Source organism: Oncorhynchus keta, chromosome 16, assembly GCF_023373465.1.
Source record: "Oncorhynchus keta strain PuntledgeMale-10-30-2019 chromosome 16, Oket_V2, whole genome shotgun sequence".
Lineage (NCBI taxonomy): Eukaryota > Metazoa > Chordata > Actinopteri > Salmoniformes > Salmonidae > Oncorhynchus > Oncorhynchus keta.
In genome coordinates this window covers 15,830,370-15,844,671 of record NC_068436.1, presented here as the reverse complement: position 1 = coordinate 15,844,671, position 14,302 = coordinate 15,830,370, and the positions used below count along the sequence as shown (strand labels likewise).

The window sequence follows — 14,302 nt, the reverse complement described above, 5'->3', positions numbered from 1 at the left end:
GATGATTATAATTTTGTTTTTCAGAAAATGAGAACACCAGCAGTACAGGTATACAGGCTATTTTCTAATCAAATGAGTGTAAATGCCACGTTATCTATATGCTCTTCAAACAATAACGTTTCTCTTTTCATCCATTCAGAGCTCAGTGACTTTATGTGCCTACCCGTTCATACTGAACGCCCAAGCCAAGACCACCATGCTGCAAACTGACGCTGAGCTACAGATGCAGGTAACAGCCAGGATTGGAAAATATATATGTACATTTTTACAGATGCTCTGGCACAGAGTGACTTATAGTAGTGAGTGCATACATTTTCATTAGTAATAGTCCCTTGTGGGAATCGAACCCACAACCCTGGCATTGCAAATGCCATGCTCTACCAACTGAGCCACACGGGACCGTTATATTAAAAGTTTCCACTGTTAACTCAAAGTTTGAAACTGATTTATGTTGACATTTGCCGTGATAAAATAACTTGTTTTTATAGACAATGTAAGAATGAATCATGTCCCTTGGAGACCATTTAATTGCACTTGTCTTTTTTTAAACACTTGATGTAAAAAAAGAAAAAAATATATAATTTCCATCTCTCCTACACATATTATTTCCCCCGTCTGTGACCTTTTCCAAGATGGCGGTGAGCGGGGCCAACATGCATAACGTTTTCATGCTGCTGACGCTGGAACCCCTCCTGGCACGGAACCCCTTCCTGGTGCTCCACGTACGCAGGGACCACTTAGTGAGCGACGCGCTGAGAGAGCTCACCATCTACTCTGACGTCGACCTCAAGAAGCCCCTCAAGGTCTGAGTTCAGCACCTCTCAGGGCGACAAAGGTCATGTAGTGTGTCGTAAATAGACATGGAAAGATTTTTTTTAGGAGAGATCTTTGTAATCAAAGAGAAATAAGAACACCACCAATCATCAATTGTTTGTCAACGGCTGCACACTGTTGTTAGTGCCACTTGAATTACAGGAACTAAGGCCATATCACTTGAAGATGAGAAAGTGATTGACAGAGTATTTGGGCTCAGTTAGTGCAAGTTTAATTACAGGAACTAAGGCCCTCCCTCCCCCTCTAGGTGATCTTTGATGGGGAGGAGGCGGTGGATGCAGGGGGGGTAACCAAGGAGTTCTTCCTACTGCTGTTGAAGGAGCTGATGGACCCTGTGTACGGCATGTTCACCCAGTACACCCAGTCCAACCTGCTCTGGTTCTCTGATAAAGTGAGTCATGTACCACTCAGTGGAGGCTGCTGAGGGAAGGACGACTCATAATAATGGCTGGAACAGAGCAAATGGAATCGCATCAAACACAAGGAAACCATGTGTTTAATGTATTTCATACCATTCCACCTATTCCTCACCAGCCATTACCACGAGCCCGTCCTCCCCAATTAAGGTGCCACCAACCTCCTGTGTGACCGCTTCTACTGCACAACACTGTACAACTAACCACGATCTTACTGTACATATAGGGCTGATGGCATTCATAACATGGTATAATAAAACCGTGAACCATTCACACTACACAACACTAACACTAACAAATGTTGATAACTGAACATATCTAACTGTAATTATAAACTGGGTGGTTCGAGCCCTGAATGCTGATTGGCTGACAGCCGTGATATATCAGACCGTATACCACGGGTATGAACGAACATGTATTTTTATTGTTCTAATTACATTAGTAACCAGTTTATAATAGCAATAAGGCACCTCCGCATTACATCGTGCAAAGAACAGCCCTTAACCGTGGTATATTGGCCATATACCACAACCCGCCGAGGTGCCTTATTGCTTAAATATAGTGCTGATGTTACTCATAATTCTGTGTAAAAAAATAACACTCTACTCGAAAAGGGACATAGTATTAAATATTTCTTGCAAGTGCGTTGGAGTATAGTACATGATTCAAGAGAAGTGTATTAAATGCCTTCACTGACCTTGGCAACGGTTGCTACAGGAACAAAATAAAAAAGGGAAGTGTTGCAAGCGAACAGTGTAGTAGTCTATTGAATAACTGTTTTTTATGTCTCCAGGTAAGAACACATTCTCTTTTACAGTAATGACAATAAAACATGTCTAACCGTTAATGGGGTACTGTGACATCATAGAATTGGCTCTTTGTAGAAAACCAATGTTAGTCTGTCTGACATGCATCCTAATTGGCCCACTATTCCCTATATAGGGCTCTATGCCATTTGGGCCACAGACCCTATCTATTGTATGAAGCAACACCAAGGTCATATTAGTTGTCAAATCCCTTCTACTCATGTTCTGGAAGCCAGCCAACCGCCTCAACATGTCAGAAGGGTCAATTTCATTATCTTCTAAATCTAAACAACGTTATTCATTTTCAAAGCCGAACAAGGTCACAAACAACGTTTCAAAATATTTTCAAATGCTCTGAATAGACACGGTTGGTCTTGGTTACCGGAGTGTTTACCGGTGTCTCGTAACGTCTTTTGTCTGTATTTCAATGACCTTTGTTAACCCCCCGACCCAGGCCTGGCTGTGTGGCCTGACCATTGTGCTGTAAGTTGGATACATTCTATTGTGTGAAGGGACATGCCACTAGGCCAGAAAGGTCATATTTGTTGTGGTTTGTTGAGGGTAGAAATAATTATTGTATTGAAATATGAACCTCTTATGTAATGAGAGCCGTCCTATCGGAGTGAGTTGGCGTAGGTCAGCGTTTTTCCAGGAAAAGGGACACCCATGCGAGGCAAGGTGACATCGGGAACGTTCACTCACGTATACAAAATAGCACCCTGGGTCGTGGGAATATTAATGAATGTCAAAACCCTTTGACACTCGCAATTGACAGTAGTGATTTGAAGGAGGAACTCAAACAGGTCTATAACAACAAAATGAAGCTGAATGGCCTCAATAGGTTTGTAGGGTTCATCAACAATATTTTGTTAGGAAGGCATAATAGGTCATTATTCATATGTAACTTGTAGTTTTAATCAGAAACACATGCGTAATGAATCAACAACAATTCTGAGTAGCCCAGTAATACATTTCCCAGTTGGTGAACATTATTGAATGAAGTGGTTGAATAAAAACAAATGAAATCTTGGTTTGGATTTAAAAACAGACTTTTGGTGGTATGCCAGCCTACATTTCCATCAAAAACAACATGTACATCTCAATAGTTTAAGTCCTTTAGTTTTTACTCTCTTAATACTGATGAACCATTTCAGTAGGCTTCTCTTGTTTCTTCCACCTCCTGTATTTTCTGATCAGTGAGGAACGAGCAACAAGAAGAGGACGCCTTTTAAGACTATTGCTATGCACCCAACAAAGAATTGCCTCTCTACTTAACTTCCTTGTTGTGTTTCTGCCCAGTGTTTTGTGGAGTACAACTGGTTCAATCTGATAGGGATCATTTGTGGGCTGGCCATCTATAACAGCACCGTGGTGGACCTCCACTTCCCCCTGGTCCTTTACAAGAAGCTACTGGGCGTAGCACCCACTCTGGAGGACCTCAAGGAGCTGTCGCCCACAGAGGGCAGGTAATGTGAATTCATAGCCCAGCCACGAGGCCTCTAGGCTGGGATGGACTTGCATGCTAACTCCCCCTAGCCACATCTTGTTAAAAGTTCTACATGGAAAGTGAGTGTTCTTCATTCATTAAAAACTACTTAGTGTTGAACACAATCTTTCTACTGCCATTAGGTATATTGATTGTCCATGCTGTTTGTATAAATGTATTTTCGTCTTTGGTGCGGAGAGATTTCATTCTGGGTATATTTTTTAAATTCCCTCTTCCCTCGTTATTTGAACACTTTGTGTGAACTCAACATCTCTTCAGAAGGCAATAATTGAGTGTTGGGCTTAGGGTTGGGCAGCATCCAGATCTTCATACCGTTCCTGTACCATACTAGGGTATATGCTATTACTGGCAGTGCACACTGTTTCTTTCCAAATGCAGAAAACAAAGTTAGGCAGCAGGGATCTTGATCCAGGAGGAGATTGTTTGTCTCTGCTGTAATCGCTGTATCAGCGATTTACAGCTGTGAGTCTTTCTGGGTAAGTCTAAGAGCTTTGCACACATGGATTGCACAATATTTGCACATTATTCTTTAAAAAATTCAAGCTCTGTCATGTTGGTTGTTGATCATCGCTAGACAGCCATTTTCAAGTCTTGGCATAGACTTTCAAACCGATTTATGAGTAAAAACTGTGACTAGGCCACTCAGGAACATTCAATATCATCTTGGTAAGCAACTCTAGTGTATATTTGGTCTTTTGTTTTAGGTTATTGTCCTGCTGAAAGGTGAATTAGTCTCCCAGTTCCTGTTGGAAAGCAGACTGAATCAGGTTTTCCTCTAGGATTTTTCCTGTGCTTAGCTTTATTCCGTTTCTTTTTATCCTAAACTCTCTAGTCCTTGCAGATGACAAGCATACCCATAACATGGTGCAGCTACCACCATGCTTAAAAATGTGGTACTCAGTGATGTGTTGTGTTAGATTTGCCACAAACATAGCACTTTGTATACAAGACATAAGGTTAATTTCTTTGCCACATTTTTTGCAGTATTACTTTAGTGCCTTTTTACAAACAGGATGCATGTATTCTGCCCTGGCTTCCTTTTCACTCTGTCATTTAGGTTCGTATTGTGGAATAACTACAATGTGGTTGATCCATCCTCAGGAGAAAACTATCACAGCCATTAAACTCTAACTCTTTTAGTCACCATTAGCCTCATGGTGAAATCCCTGTGCCGTTTCTTTCCTCTCCTGCAACTGAGTTAGGAAGGACGCCTGTAACTTTGTTGTGAATGGGTGTATTAATACACCATCCAAAGTGCAATTAATAACTTCACCATGCTCAAACATCTTTTTCTTTTTTCAATCTGGAAAACCTCTGGTGGTTGTGGTTGAATCTGTGTTTGAAATTCACTGCTTGACTGAGGAACCTTACATATAATTGTATGTGTGGGGTACAGAGATTAGGTAGTCATTCAATAATCACATTAAACACTAAGTGTGCAATAATAGTAAGTTGCATGGACACGAGTCCATGAAACTTATTATGTGACTTGTCAAGCACATTTAGGCTTGCCATAACAAATGGGTTGGATACTTGTTGACTCAAGATATTTCAGCTTTTAATTTTTTATTAATTTGTAAACATTTTTAAAAAAAAATCCACTTTGGCGTTATTGTGTATAGGGCAGTGACACAAAATCTCAATATAATCCAATTTATATTCAGGCTGTAACACAAAAAAATTTGGAAAGAGTCTATGGGTGTGAATATTTTCGGAAGGCACTGTACTTACTGTACATAACCCAGCGGTTGGCCTAGGGTCTAATTGTCTGCAGATGGCCCGGAGGTTGGTGCTGAAGCATTTTATCCTTAGATTACCAGTCCGAGGGCTACAATTAGGGCAGTGCATCGGCCCTTGAGCGTGTCACAGTAAAAGACAGCTTTCTTTAAGGAGTTGGCTCCCTCGGGAGTGTTGGGCCACAAAACAACCCAGACGATGAATAGTGTCTTGTTGTTTTGTCATGGGTTGTGTTGCTTTCTTGGCTTGACTTTTGGGTACACTTAAGACCGAGGCAGTAGAGAGTTGACACAGCTGCGGGTTTTGAACTAAGTGGTGGTGAAGAAATGAAGAAGGAAGAGAAATGAATGACAGTTGGTTAGTCATTTGGGGTGTTTATTTACTCTAGTATTTCTGTGTACTCCTAGTACTCTGAGTTTAAATAAGATTTTTAAAAATGTATTTAACTAGGCAAGTCAGTTAAGAACAAATTCTTATTTACAATGACGGCCTACCCGGGCCAATTGTGCACCGCTTTATGGGACTCTCAATCACGGCTGGTTGTGATACAGCCCGGATTCGAAACAGGGTGTTTGTGTTGACGCCTCTAGCACTGAGATGCAGTGCCTTAGACCGCTGCGCCACTCGGGAGCCCAAAGATAACTGGATATCAAATACAGTTGAAGTCGGAAGTTTACATACACTTAGGTTGGAGTCATTAAAACTTGTTTTTCAACAACTCCACATAGTTCTTGTTAACAAACTATAGTTTTAGCAAGTCGGTTAGGACAGCTACTTTGTGCACGACGCAAGTAATTTTTCCAACAATTGTTTACTGACAGATTATTTCAATTCACTGTATCACAATTCCAGTGGGTCAGAGGTTTAAATACACAAAGTTGACTGTGCCTTTAAACAGCTTGGAAAATTCCAGAAAATTATGTCATGGCATTAGAAACTTCTAATTGGCTAATTGACATAATTTGAGTCAATTGGAGGTGTATCTGTGAATGTATTTCAAGGCCTACCTTAAAACTCAGTGCCTGTTTGCTTGATATCATGGGTAAATCAAAAGCCAAGACATCAGAAAAAAATTGTAGACCTCCACAAGGCTGGTTCATCTGTACAAACAATAGTACGCAAGTATAAACACCACGGGACCATGCAGCCGTCATACCACTCAGGAAGGAGACGCGTTCTGTCTCCAAGAGATCAATGTACTTTGGTGTGAAAAGTGCAAATCAATCCCAGAACAACAGCAAAGGATCTTATGAAGATGCTGGAGGAAACAGGTACAAATGTATTTATATCCACAGTAAAACGAGTCCTATATCGACATAACCTGAAATGCCGCTCAGCAATAAAGAAGCCACTGCTCCAAAACCGCCATAAAGACAGACTATGGGTTGCAACTGCACATGGGGACAAAGATCATACTTTTTGGAGAAATGTCCTCTGGTCTGATAAAACAAAAATATAACTGTTTGGCCATAATGACCATTGTTATGTTTGGAGGAAAAAGGGGGACGCTTGCAAGCCGAAGAACACCATCCCAACCTTGAAGCACGGGGGTTGCAGCATCATGTTGTGGGGGTGCTTTGCTGCAGGAGGGACTGGTGCACTTCACAAAATAGATGGCATCATGAGGCAGGAAAATTATGTGGATATAGTGAAGCAACATCTCAAGACATCAGTCAGGAAATTTAAGCTTGGTCGCAAATGGGTCTTCCAAATGGACAATGACCCCCAAGCATACTTCCAAATATGTGGCAAAATGGCTTAAGGACAACAAAGTCAAGGTATTGGAGTGGCCATCACAATGCCCTGACCTCAATCCTATAGAATAATTGTGGGCAGAACTGAGAAAGTGTATGTGAGCAAGCAGGCCTACAAACCTGACTCGGTGACATCAGCTCTGTTAGGAGGAATGTGCCAAAATTCACCCAACTTATTGTGGGAAGCTTGTGGAAGGCTACCCAAAATGTTTGACCCAGGTTAAACAATTTTAAAGGCAATGCTACCAAATGCTAATTGAGTGCATGTAAACTTCTGACCCACTGGGAATGTGATGAAAGAAATAAAAGCTGAAGTAAATCTATTCTGACATTTCACATTCTTAAAATAATGTGGTGATCCTAACTGACCTAAAACAGGGAGTTTTTACTAGGATTAAATGTCAGGAATTGTGAAAAACTGAGTTTAAATGTACTTGGCTAAGGTGTATGTAAACTTCCGACTTCAACTGTACCTACTTCAGACTACTGTAGTTCAGAGTACTTTGTGCAGAAAAACTCAACTCCACAACCCGTAAGAACACCACTCCAATACACAGCCCATACAAAGCAAGGCAGCATACTCCCATCCTTGCTCCAACTTCAACAGAATGTGAGACATCCCACTTGGCTGCCCTTTGGGTCTGGAGAGAACGAGGAGTTTCTTTTCCCCTTGGCACCCTATCCCTGGCTCTGTTACTCCATGCATACTTCCGGTGTTGTGTTAGGGTTGGCTAGCTTCTCCCTAGCAAGCATAGCTTAGCGTAGTCCTCCTCCCACACTCTCCATCACTCACGGTCTGTTATTGTCTCCCAGCGTTAACATAGCATAGCCCCCATTCTCCATCACTGTCTATTATTAGCTCCTAGCGTTAGCATAGCATAGCCCCCATTCTTCATCAGTGTCTATTATTGGCTACTAGCACTAGCGTAGCCCCCATTCTCAATCACTGTCTGTGATTGTTAGAATTAGCTGTTAGAATTAGCATAGCCGGCATTCTCCATTACTGCCTATTATTAGTCGCTAGCGTTAGCGCTCAAACAGGCTAGCGCTACAGGAAGCCTTGTTGTTCCCTCTTCTGTTCTATCCTAGATAATCCAGGTGCTTTGGGGATAGAACACAGCTGGCCACCAGGGTAAGCTCTAAAATGTGACGTTAGCGATGTCACTAAATGCTTCTGAGGGCAGAGGCCTTTAAAATGGAGAGTGTGTTATCCGCAGCTAGGTTAGGGAGAAAGTCTTTAGCGATGGCTGAGGCTGTCAGGGAGGGATGCTGTCCGTGTCAGTGATGAAAAGTGTGCTGGCTGAGTCTTTACCTCAAGACGCAGCTATGTGGGAGGAATTTTGATGAGGATGACATTGGTCTTCTATTTCTCTGTCTTGCGTTCCCTCTCTCTCTCTCCCTAGCGCTCCTCTCTTTGTTTTCCCACCATAGTGAGAGAGAACTTACATTCTCTACGGCCATGTGTTAGTGAATACGTCTCTCTTTTTCTCTCTAGGAGTTTACAACAGCTCCTGGACCATGAGGAAGATGACATTGAGGAGACATTTTGTCTAAACTTTGCTGTAAGTCCTCACAGGGGCCCCCCTGTTGTGAATTGTGCCAACTCTTGGAGATGTCTGAACCCCAAACAAAACATAAACCCACTCCCTCCTGAAACACTACGTCATTACCCATTTAAAAGATGACTGTAAAGAAAGATCTTCACAACATTCAGATGCCAAATCAGATTCTGCAGGATGATATCTAACCCCCCACTGTGTCCATCCCAGATCACCAGAGAGTACTATGGTCTGACGGAGGTTAAGGAGCTTATCCCTGGAGGAGACCGCATCACTGTGGACAAGAACAACAGGTGGGGTCCCTTTTATTTATATATATATATATACTGCTCAAAAAAATAAAGGGAACACTAAAATAACACATCCTAGATCTGACTGAATGAAATATTCTTATTAAATACTTTTTTCTTTACATAGTTGAATGTGCTGACAACAAAATCACACAAACATGATCAATGGAAATCAAATGTATCAACCCATGGAGGTCTGGATTTGGAGTCACTCAAAATTAAAGTGGAAAACCACACTGCAGGCTGATCCAACTTTGATGTAAAACAAGTCAAAATGAGGCTCAGTAGTGTGTGTGGCCTCCACGTGCCTGTATGACCTCCCTACAACGCCTGGGCATGCTCCTGATGAGGTGGCGGTCTCCTCCCAGACCTGGACAAAAGCATCTGCTAACTCCTGGACAGTCTGTGGTGTAACGTGGCGTTGGTGGATGGAGCGGGACATGATGTCCCAGATGTGCTCAATTGGATTCAGGTCTGGGGAACGGGCGGGTCAGTCCATAGCATCAATGCCTTCCTCTTGCAGGAACTGCTGTCACACTCCAGCCACATGAGGTCTAGCATTGTCTTGCATTAGGAGGAACCCAGGGCCAACCGCACCAGCATATGGTCTCACAAGGGGTCTGAGGATCTCATCTCGGTACCTAATTGCAGTCAGGCTACCTCTTGCGAGCACATGGAGGGCTGTGTGGCCCCCAAAGAAATGCCACCCCACACCATGACTGACCAACCGCCAAACGGGTCATGCTGGAGGATGTTGCAGGCAGCAGAACGTTCTCCACGGCGTCTCCAGACTCTGTCACGTCTGTCACATGTGCTCAGTGTGAACCTGCTTTCATCTGTGAAGAGCACAGGGCGCCAGTGGCGAATTTGCCAATCTTGGTGTTCTCTGTCAAATGCCAAACGTCCTGCACGTTGTTGGGCTGTAAGCACAACCCCCACCTGTGGACGTCGGGCCCTCATACTACCCTCATGGAGTCTGTTTCTGACCTTTTGAGCAGACACATGCACATTTGTGGCCTGCGGAGGTCATTTTGCAGGGCTCTGGCAGTGCTCCTCCTTGCACAAAGGCAGAGGTAGCGGTCATGCTGCTGGGTTGTTGCCCTCCTACGGCCTCCTCCACGTCTCCTGATGTACTAGCCTGTCTCCTGGTAGCGCCTCCATGCTCTGGGACGCTACGCTGACAGACACAGCAAACCTTCTTGCCACAGCTACCTGAGCAACTTGTGTGGGTTGTAGACTCCGCCTCATGCTACCACTAGAGTGAAAGCACCGCCAGCATTCAAAAGTGACCAAAACATCAGCCAGGAAGCATAGGTACTGAGAAGTGGTCTGTGGTCACCACCTGCAGAACCACTCCTTTATTGGGGGTGTCTTACTAATTGCCTAGAATTTCCACCTGTTGTCTATTCCATTTTCACAACAGCATATTACATTTATTGTCAATCAGTGTTGCTTCCTAAGTGGACAGTTTGATTTCACAGAAGTGTGATTGACTTGGAGTTACATTGTGTTTAAGTGTTACCTTTATTTTTTTGACCAGTGTATATTATGCTATTGCAGTCAGTTTTATTGTAAATACGAATAGAATATGTTTCTCTACATTAATGTGGATGCTAACATGATTACGGATAATCCTGAATGAATTGTGAAGAAGTTAGACGTACAAATATTAAGATATGCTAACCTCTCACCATTACAATAACATGGGAGGTTAGCATTGTTTTCGGGGGGGGTAGCAGAGGGCAGAGCCAAAACAACCAAAAAATGTTTCGCTGTCCCAATACTTTTGGAGCTCACTGTATTTTGAGGCGGCCCTTCTGACACAGAGTTAGAGCAGCTTATGGAGGAGTCCATTGAGGTAACAGTACGGGGGGTGTGCTGGAAGCTTGTGTTGAACAGATGGGGATGTCCCCAGCTGGGATTGGGTTCAGAACAACAGCAGCCCACATCTCTCCACAAATCCTCATTATACTTTGACTAGCCATTTGGCCGTGGGGCCAAATCCTCAGGGCCTCCACCCAGAGAGAGAGAGCAAGCGAAAAACGAACCCATTCATCCTGCCAAAACAGAGTCGGACTACGAAGGCCGTTTTGAAGGCTGTCTGTTATGACTTGAAGTTCAGGCATATCTAGAATTCTCAAGTGGCAGATAGCCTAGTGGTTAAGAACACAGGACCAATAACTGAAAGGTGACTAGGTGAAAAATCTTTCAATGTACTCTTGAGCAAGGCACCTAACCCTAATTGTTGCTGTGGATAGGACCGTCTACTAAAATGTAAATAAGTGAAAGCATTATTCCAGGAGTTTTTCCTACTTATAGACTATAACTGCAGCCCAGAGTTTTCCTGGACAGGTCACATGGTCAGGAAAAACTGTGAAACAATGAGTTGAGTCACCTTTCCTCTTCATTACACCGAGGGAGGTTTGTTTATTGTGAGTGGAGTTGTGGAGGTTAGCTTAGCCCACAGATGCTATGGCAAGTTTCCTGCTCCCATTCCTCATTGCCGTTTGTCAGATCGAGTGTTTTTATTTCTGTCTGTGGGGCTCGTCAGTTAAATCTCTGGAGGGAGAGGCTGGGGAGTGTGTGTGTGTGTGTTTGAGTGTGACTGTGTCAGTGTATGTGAGTGTATATTAGCCACATGTGTGTGTGTTTAGTAAGAAAGGGAGAGTAGGCCGAAGAGCAACGTTCCTATTCCCCTGCAGCTCTCCTTACGTCTCTGTAGCTGGCTGCTACAGTATCTGTCAGGAAATCAGGTGGGTGGCCAACCATGTTGCTACACAGAGTTCACACATCCTCCCTGGGCCATGCTGTGCTGAACTCCAGTCCTGACACACACTGCCATCATCATCTTATCCTCCTCACAGGAACCTCACACAGGGACAGATTGTGTGTGTGTGTGTGTGTGTGTGTGTGTGTGTGTGAACATCCTATGTGCAAGGGCACAGTTGACTCTCTATCCAGTCATGTGCTGTTTTAAAGATAAAGTTCTTTACCAGTTAAGTTCCTGACTAAATGAGAGAAATTAATCAGGATAGTCCCATCCTTTAACTGTCATGGTTGTTTATTACTAGGATGAAAGTATTAATGAGTAGAGCTCCAATCCACATTGCAGAATGCACAGTACGGGTGTCTCAGTCCCATGGATCTCAATTATAGATGGTTATGGTGGAGGGTTATGTATGGTCTATTTTAATCTGTTTTGATTGGCCGGTGCAGTGGCCAAGGGTCTCCGGGTCTCCAATCTGCCCAGTAGAGCGTGTCTCCAGAACACAGAACACCTCCCCTGTGACACCTCCTCCTGGGAGAGACCGCTAGTCTGTGTCACAAATGGCAACCTATTTCCTTTGAAGTAGTGCACTATATAGGGAATTGGGTGCCACTTGAGACACAGGCTTAGTGCTGCTCTCACTGATATTCTCTATCCTCACAAAGCCCTATTCCCTTCCTGAGGGGATAGGCCTGCCATGAGAATGAAGCTGACAGTCACAGGAACAACATGTTCAGTCGCAGCCTCAAAGGAACATTTCACCCAAAAACTATATTTTGGTATTTGTCCATTGTTGACATAGTCCCAAAAGGTTTTGCTTGTCAGCAATCACATTTTCAAGATATGTAATGTTCAAAATACAGAAATCATCCCTATATGATGAATTTTAATAACAAACTTGTTCATCAAATAATAGAGTAATGACCAACTAAATCAAAAGGCCTAGCTGTGTCAGAGTATAACTTATTCAGTGATCAAGCTGAAGGAAAGTCCTTTGTTTAAACAGTTCTATGGCGCTTGGATAGTCTTCAGCAGCTCCTGCTGCTCTCCATGTGGGGAAACCATTCATTTAAACCATAAGGAGGCCACTCAGGCCAGCTGACCTGTAGAGCAGTGGGTTATGGGCCATGTAGTCTTCACCATGACGGCCATCTTAGGGCTGACAACCCCTCTGTGTGGCATGGCCGTAGTTGGAGGGGCTTGTCACATCACGTGTGTGTGTGTGTGTGTGTGTGTGTGTGTGTGTGTGTGTGTAGTATTAGTGCAGCAACATGAGACAGGCAGGGGTTTAAGCATTAACAAATGAAAATGGTTACAGGGAATTTCTCTCACTCAAAAATCATATGAAGATGGCATAAGTCATGGCAAAATGTGCAGAATATCACTGAATTCGCTTTGAAACTGCAAACGTTTCTATCCACCCCGTCGCAAAATGTGTATACGTGCCAGAAATTTGCTTTAAAACTACAACATTTTCTCTCCGTCCCATGTTAAATAGTAGAATTGCATGAAATTAGTTTCACAACTGCAAAACTTTCTCTCCACTCCATGGCAAAATGTGTAGAATTGCAGGAAATTATTAAAATGTCAAATGTTTCTATTTGCTGCCAAGAGTGTTTGCATACAGGCCACAAAGGTTAGGGCTGGCTCTGGCTATTCACTACAACCAGACTACTGATTGGATCTCCAAAATTGGGATGGTTAACTGTATGGCCACTCAATATTCTTTGTGTTATGTCTGTCGGTCTGTGTCTCTCTCTGTGTCAGGGAGGAGTTTGTGGAGGCCTACCTGAAGTACATGTTCAGGGACTCTGTGAGCGAGCTGTACCAGGCCTTCTCCTCTGGGTTCCTGAAGGTGTGTGGTGGGAAGATCCTGTCGCTGTTCCAGCCCTCCGAGCTTATGGCCATGGTGGTGGGAAACAACAACTATAACTGGGAAGAAATGGAGAAGGTGAGCTTTAAAGCTAACGCTCATGCTAATGGTAGGTGATACAAAGCTAACCCTAATGGTAGGTGATGGAGAATGTGAGTGCTAATGCTAAGCTAATCCTAATGGTGGGTGATGGAGAATGTGAGAATGCTAAGCTAACCGTACATGGTAGATGATGGAGAATGTAAGAGTGAATACACCCCAGGGCAGTCGATCACTGAGTCAAACATCCACGGAAAACACTGGTGTTTGACACTACATACTGTTACCGGAGAACATCAAAATGGGTGTGAAATATAATAAAACAGTTGATGCCATACTGCAAAGCACAGTGTCAAAACGAATCAAAATAATTGTTTTAATTGTTGACCCATCACTAAAACGAACCTTGACCAGGTAGTTCCTGAGGGCATAGCCAATTAGACAAAACCCTTCAGTCAGAAACCAGGAAGTTCAAAAGTCTGTCTGGTCAAGTTCGAGTGTCGGGACATGTTTGGCTCGCTGAGCCGGGAGGGCATGGGGATTAGCCATTGACTAATGGAGGAAGTTAAAAGGTCACCGTAAGTAATGTACACTGGGCTTCTCCTAGATTCGTTTTGTTTTTAGCGTGTTGATGTCTTCAGATGATTGTAAGGGGTCTGTGATCTGTGTTTACTGGGAGTGTCGTGTGCAGGATATTGACAACATGATGGGGACTCTTGC

At 43.4% G+C, this 14,302-nt stretch overlaps 1 protein-coding gene and 1 non-coding gene across 2 annotated transcripts in view; one reads left to right on the top strand and one right to left on the bottom strand.

The window, feature by feature from the left end:
- The window catches only part of LOC118377465 (probable E3 ubiquitin-protein ligase HERC3), a 53,524-nt gene that overhangs the window by 33,998 nt on the left and 5,224 nt on the right, over positions 1 to 14,302 (top strand). The window contains exons 40-47 of the mRNA XM_052464350.1: positions 25 to 48; positions 140 to 229; positions 633 to 803; positions 1,082 to 1,225; positions 3,356 to 3,522; positions 8,550 to 8,616; positions 8,824 to 8,906; positions 13,438 to 13,621. Coding sequence (XP_052320310.1) covers positions 25 to 48; positions 140 to 229; positions 633 to 803; positions 1,082 to 1,225; positions 3,356 to 3,522; positions 8,550 to 8,616; positions 8,824 to 8,906; positions 13,438 to 13,621 — 930 coding nt within the window. The remainder of the gene's footprint in view (positions 1 to 24; positions 49 to 139; positions 230 to 632; positions 804 to 1,081; positions 1,226 to 3,355; positions 3,523 to 8,549; positions 8,617 to 8,823; positions 8,907 to 13,437; positions 13,622 to 14,302) is intronic.
- Positions 327 to 400, bottom strand: trnaa-ugc (transfer RNA alanine (anticodon UGC)). The gene has a single exon. It is a non-coding gene; the product is annotated as a tRNA-Ala (tRNA).